This window comes from Enhydra lutris, unplaced genomic scaffold, assembly GCF_002288905.1.
Source record: "Enhydra lutris kenyoni isolate GAN:26980312 unplaced genomic scaffold, ASM228890v2 scaffoldscaffold14, whole genome shotgun sequence".
Lineage (NCBI taxonomy): Eukaryota > Metazoa > Chordata > Mammalia > Carnivora > Mustelidae > Enhydra > Enhydra lutris.
The window spans coordinates 20,075,291-20,082,375 of record NW_019154098.1 but is presented as its reverse complement, the minus strand read 5'-3'; the positions used below and the strand labels follow the sequence as shown (position 1 = coordinate 20,082,375).

Here is a 7,085-nt window from a genome sequence, read left to right as displayed (position 1 = left end):
TATATATATATATATATATATATATATATATATATATATATATATATATATGGTCTATGGCCCAAATTTTCTCTTTGGCTGCCATTTTCCTCATTAGAATGACCTTTTGCTAACCTCTGTCTATAAAATCGTGCTTGTCTTTCCAAAGTCTGGCTCAAATGTTACCTTCCCTGTGAAGTGTCCCTGGGTCTCCACCTCTGGAATTATTCTTCGCCAGATCTATCTCTGCTTCCATGACCATGCAGCACAATTGTTCTCGAGTTAAAATTGCAGATTTCTTTTACAGGGTGTAAGCAATTCGAGGCCATGGCCTATGGGTGGGTGGGGTTGGAGATATAGATTTGGAAATCATCCACAGAAGTGTGAGCATTAAAATTGTGGAGTGACAAAATGATAGGCGGGGTGTGCCGAGATGCAGGGCAAATTTAGTATATGATCATGATTCAGGAATGGAAACAGAAAAAGGATCCAAAAAATGAGAATATAAATGAGGGGTCGGAGGAATGCAAGAAAATCCAAAATAGTGCCTTTGTAAAAACAGACAAAAAGAAGAATTTAGAGAAGGGGGTGTTCCAAAGTGGTCAAGGCTTCTAAGGCTTCTAAAGAAGTCAAGAGAGTGAGGTCTGGAAAAAAATGGATGTAGAAAGTTAGAGGGTCAGTGGGAATAGCAGGATCAAGCCATCTATTATTATTTTTTAATCTTGGACTTTAACCTCTAGGCTCCAGAAAGCCAAGGATGGTTTCTATGGAAACAAGTAATAGAATTAGAGCAACATGACCTTGGCAACTGGCAAGTCTCAAACCCTTTCAGCAAAGGGATGGAAAGAAGTAGAAAGCAGAGGAGGAGGAGGGGATGATAGAGACAGGGTTAATGGACTAACACCCTAGAGAAGGCAGGAAGGATGGTTCAGAGGAAATCATTCCTTCCCCTCCATAGCCCACCCTGCAGTAAGTCTGCTGATTTCTGTGAAGTGAAGGCAACAATTAAATGAAATATCTCACCAGAGGATCCCTTCTGCCTTTTCATGGGTGTTTTATTTGTGCAGAAACCATTGCCATTGGCGCTGGTCTGAGCTGATGCAAACAAGTTAAGGTGCCAAGCATTAGCAGGAAATTGCTCTAGAGTTTAAGCAGTGGAAAGTGAAGGTATGAGGGAGTAGATTGGTATGGATACATTAATTCTGGGCCCCTGAATATTTCATACTGATACTGACAAAGAAATACTATTAGGTATTAATAGGGAAGCTTTTTTTTTTTTTTAAGTTTGAAAGGAAATTTTTTTGGATTCTCCATGTTCTGGTGCTGATAGACCAACTCCAAATGAGGATATTCATGGCCAAGATCTTTCTAGAACAGGGGCCAACTCATAGTCCTTGTTCAGAGACCAGAAGATATGGCTTGAATCCTGGGCCAGTACATTCTGGTTTTATGAAATATGTTTTAGTTACTTAGCCTCCTGGTCTTTGCATCCCTCATGTATGAATGGGGATAATCATGCTGATCTTATAGCAGTTATGAAAGGTTGAATTTATTTGATACATCTGCCCATAGTGAGTACTGGACCAAAGCAATTCCTTAAAGGTTTTCCACACCTTCCCACGACAAGCTGAAATAAAATAGCATTTCCAATCTTTGGGAATGGAATTCTACCATGAAGCTCATTTCTATTTAGTACTCCCAATACTTTCAAGGGTTTTAGTAAAATTCATTGAATATTTTCTTTTACACGTTAACATGACATGTTGTGTTTCTCCTTTTCTTCCAGTTAAAGATTTGGAAAAAAGAAAGGAACCAAAACCCAGAGTCAAGGTTGTGGATAAAGGAAATGGGAACAAACCAACTCCACCAGTGGAAGGTCAGATTTTTTTTTTTTTTTTTTTTTTTTTTTTTTGGATTTGCTCACTTGGAGGGTTGAGTTGTTTTAATACCACAAGCAATACGCACGTACCTGGCCATTGGCCCCATCAGAGGAGTGCAGATCTGATATGGAAATTTTCCTCAGCCCCCCATCACTCCTCCACTCCTCATATCTACTAACTATCAGTACTTTTCTCTCCTTTCCTCTCCATCTTTAGTACCTCATCAAGTTCTCATGGATTTATTTTCTGTTGAGATACTAGACAGAATCTGTTCATTTCTTTCCTCATCTATCGCCAGTACTCAGAGAAACTGCCCTTTCTTTTCCGGATGTAAAGGATTATTTAGCAAAATCTCAATTTGTTTTCTACTGAGAAGTTAGAGGAATCTTTTCAAAATAAATCTGACCTTAGGCTCTTCCCACACACACCTTAGAACCCATTCAGTAGCTTCCCACTGCTCTTGGACCTCCAAGCCCCGCCTACCCTTGGAACTTACCTGTCCCTGCCTCTCCTTCTTCATCAAACAACTCCCTGCTTTCTAGCCCTGCGGGCTCTTTCAGAGCCTTTAAAGATCTGATCTTTCTCTGCTGCATTGTCTGCATGAGACACTCTCCCCCATCACCCACTTTGCATAAATACCTCCTCTTTTTCCTGCAAAGCTCATTTTAATCATCACTTTCTTGGAAACCTTCCCTAACTAATCTCCTCCTTTACAGGCCCTCATACAACAACTGATTTTCCTTCACAGCATTTGCCAGAGTTATAATTTTATATTTCCTTATAATTGGAATATTTGCCTTTTCCCCTTGACTGTATGATCCAAGAGAACAAGGACTGTTGTCTGTTTCTGCTCATGACTGACTCCTTAGTAGCTAGTAATATCTGATACATAACAGGTGTCTAAGTAAATATTCACTGAATGCAAAGATAACTAAATGGGCCATTAAAAATGTAAAATGCAAATAGCTACAAATATTGTCACCCAATAACCCACTCCCGTGTTTATTTTCATGCTCTGGCATGTGACTTTTTGGTCACTTTTCTGTGAACGTACAGGCGTGTGTGCATAGCCTGCCATAATGTATTTGTTGTTCCATGCATTGCTTCTCTTGCTTTGAGGACTTTCCATGTTACTGCAAACAGGAGGCAGGACAGCCTCATGTTCGATTGCATCAGTGCAATTTTACCTGCCTGAATTCAAAGCCTGCCTTTGCCTTATACTTGGGTGATTTATAAGGGTTATCCTAATTTCTATGTCTCCGTTTCCCCATCTGTAGAATTTATTTCATAGACTTCTTAGGGATGAACTGTGTCGACACATGTCAAATACTTAGAATATTACCTACCGGGGAAAAATGTGAGCTGTCATTATTGGTCTACCTCATTCCTTTTAAGGCCCAGAAAATATGTTAACTATTGTCCATACTCATGAGCATTTAGATACTGTATAGTTTTCACTACATTTCTGAAAGTGGGGGGGGGGGCGTGCCTGGGTGCCTACGTCAGTTGAGGGTCTGATTCTTGGTTTTGGTTGGTTGTGATCTCAGGGTTGTGAGATCAAGGCCTGCACTGGGCTCTGTGCTCAGTATGGAGTCTGCTTGGGATTTGCTCTCCCTTTCCCTCTGTTCCTCTTTCTGCTCATGCTTGCTCTCTCTCATTCTAAAACAAATAAATAATATCTTAAAAAAAATAAAAAAATAAAAGTGGAATTTCAGGGTTAAGGGATGTGCAAATTTTAAATTTTTGATCAGGTCTATCAAGTTTATTTTTAAAAAATAAACTTTTTTCAGTAGTTTATTTTTAAAACATAAATTCTTTCCAACATCTGAAATTCTCAATGCTTAAAAATTTTTCCCAATAATGTTTCATTGCTTTAATTTATATTTCTTTGATTACTAGTAAAGTTGAGCCTTTTTGTTTATTTATTTTTATTTTTAATTTTTTTACTAACATAGAATGTATTATTAGCCCCAGGGGTACAGGTCTGTGAATTGCCAGGTTTACACACTTCACAGCACTCACCATAGCACATACCATCCCCAATGTCCATAACCCCACCACCCTCTCCCTACCCAGCAACCCTCAGTTTGTTTTGTGAGATTAAGAGTCTTTTATGGTTTGTCTCCCTCCCGAAACCATCTTGTTTCATTTATTCTTTTCCTACCCCCCAAACCTCCCATGTTGCTTCTCAACTTCCTCATATCAGGGAGATCATATGATAGTTGTCTTTCTCTGAATGACTTATTTCGCTAAGCATAATACCCTCTAGTTCCATCCACGTCGTCACAAATGGCAAGATTTCATTTCTTTTGATGGCTGCATAGCATTCCATTGTATATATATACACCACATCTTCTTTATCCATTCATCTGTTGATGGACGTCTAGGTTCTTTCCGTAGTTTGAGCCTTTTGGTTTTTCATATCTTCAGCGGTCATTGGTGTTTTTACCTATTTTTGGTCCACTTTTGGTTTGTGTTTTTTGTTTTTTTCTATGACTACATGGAAGTTTTCTACACAGTTGGGATGTTAAAACTGTTCCTCTTATATTGTCATATTGTTACATATATCTTCTCTTGGTGTATTATTTGCCTTGCAACTTTATTCATGCTTTTTGAGAATTTTTAATATAATTTTTAAAAAGTCATGACAGTTACACTAGTCTTAACTTTTATGGATGTCTTGGCTTTGTGATTTTCTTAGATTATGAAACATGAAATATTTGTCAAATAATTTATAATTTTATATATAACTATATTGTTGTAATTTATTGTTAAATATGTATCAGATATACAAAAAGTATAAAAATAATGTAATAAGGGACACCTGGGCGGCTCAGTTGGTTGGACAACTGCCTTCGGCTCAGGTCATGATCCCGGAGTCCCAGGATCGAGTCCTGCATTGGGCTCCCTGCTTGGCAGGGAGTCTGTTTCTCCCTCTGACCCTTCCCCCACTCATGCTGTCTCTCTTTCACACTCTCTCTTTCAAATAAATAAATAAAATCTTTAAAAAAATGTAACATATGACTTTGTCCAGTTAAGAAAATAAACATATTAAAATATAGTTGGAACTCTTTATATACCCTTGTATATTCCCTTCCCCTCTTCTTTAGAGGCTACCATTATTCCAAATTCAGTGTTTATCATTCCTACATGTATCTTTATCATTTTATTACATATATGTGAATCCTGAAACTACATTTTAATTATGCATTTGTATCTTAAATTTTATATACATTTTATTATACCATGGGTATCTTTTTGCGAATTGCCTTTTTTTTAACACAATATTAGGGGTTTTTTTGAGTTATTAATGTTGACTTATGTGGAGGCAATTTACTCATCTTCTTTGTTGTGTAGACTAGAATCCCACTGGATAAATGTACGCCAGTGTATTTAACCCTTCTACTCTTACTGTTACTGATATTTTGCTATTACAAATTTGCTGTAAATATTTCTTTTAATTTCTCCTTCTGCACATGCAGTAGAACTTCTCTAGAGTATATACCTAGAAATTGAATTATGCAGTTGTAGTACATGCATATTTTCAACCTTGTTGATCCTAAGGTGTCTTTATTTATATATTTTTGTATCTATTATTGTTTCCTTATTATATTTATATATAATATATTTTATTTTTTAAATTAAATTTAAATTTTTAAAATTTAATTTAATTTTTTTTCAGGGTTCCAAAATTCATTGTTTATGTACCTCACCCAGTGCTCCATGCAATACGTGCCCTCCACAATACCCACCACTAGACTCATCCAAAAGCCATTCCCCACACCTTCAAAACACTCCCATTTGTTTCTCAGAGTCCAAAATCTCTCATGGTTCATCTCCCCCTCCGATTTCCCCCAACTCACTTCTCCTCTCCATCTCTCCATGGCCTCCATGTTATTCCTTATGCTCCACAAGTAAGTGAAACCATATGATAATTGACTCTCTCTGCTTGACTTATTTCACTCAGCATAATCTCCTCCAGTCCCGTCCATGTTGATACAAAAGTTGGGTATTCATCCTTTCTGATGGAGGCATAATACTCCATGGTATAGATGAGCCATACCTTCTTTATCCATTCATCTGTTGAAGGTCATCTTGACTCTTTCCACAGTTTGGTGACTGTGGCCATTGCTTCTATGAACATTGGGGCCCTTCTTTTCACTACCTTTCTATCTTTGGGGTAAATACCCAGTACGGCAATTGCAGGGTCATAGGGAAGCTCTATTTTTAATTTCTTAAGGAATCTCCACATTGTTTTCCAAAGTGATGGCACAAACTTACATTCCCACCAACAGTGTAAGAGAGTTTCCCTTTCTCCACATCATCTCCAACACACGTTGTTTACTGTCTTGTTAATTTTGGCCATTCTAACTGGTATAAGGTGGTATCTCAATGTGGTTTTGATTTGAATCTCCCTGATGGCTAATGATGATGAATATTTTTCCATGTGTCTGTTAGCCATTTGTATGCCTTCTTTGGAGAAGTGTCTGTTCATGTCTTCTGCCCATTTTTTGACATGATTATCTGTTTTGTGTGTGTTGAGTTTGAGGAGTTCTTTATAGATCTTGGATGTCAGCCCTTTGTCTGTAGTGTCATTTTATTATTACATTATATTATAAATTCTGAATTGGATTTTTATCTCATTAGTTTTCAATAATTCTCCTTTTTGTTATATCCATTTTTAAGACTAAAATAGCCAAGTGCTGTAGCTATATCATGAGATTTTGAGATTTATTATTATCATTATTATTATTATTATTATTATGTAGGGCATAGTATTTTCTAATTTCTAGCAGACTTTTTATTTTGATCCATAAGTTACTTAGAAATGTATTATTTAATTTCTTTTTTAAATGTTTTTATTATTTATATGTTTATTTATTTATTTAGAGAGTGCATGAGCAGGGAGAGAGGTAGAAAGGGAGGGAGAGAGAATCTCAAGCAGAGTCCTCACTGAGTGCAGAGCCTGACATGGGGTCAATCCCACAACACTGAGATCATGATCTGAACTGAAATCAAGAGTTGGATGCTCAAGTGGCTGAGCCACCCATGTGCGCCAGGATTGTATTATTTAATTTCTAAACTTATGGAGAGTTTTAAAAAGATACTGATGTGGGGCGCCTGGGTGGCTCAGTGGGTTAAAGCCTCTGCCTTCGGCTCGGGTCATGATCTCAGAGTCCTGGGATCGAGCCCCACATCAGGCTCTCTGCTCAGCAGGGAGCCTGC

At 37.5% G+C, this 7,085-nt stretch overlaps 1 protein-coding gene across 3 annotated transcripts in view; it reads left to right on the top strand.

Annotated features, from left to right (window-relative positions):
• The window catches only part of LOC111146694 (collagen type XIV alpha 1 chain), a 216,773-nt gene that overhangs the window by 36,557 nt on the left and 173,131 nt on the right, over positions 1-7,085 (top strand). For all 3 annotated transcript variants that reach the window (XM_022502358.1, XM_022502357.1, XM_022502359.1), the window contains exon 5: positions 1,766-1,855. In XM_022502358.1, coding sequence (XP_022358066.1) covers positions 1,766-1,855 — 90 coding nt within the window. The remainder of the gene's footprint in view (positions 1-1,765; positions 1,856-7,085) is intronic.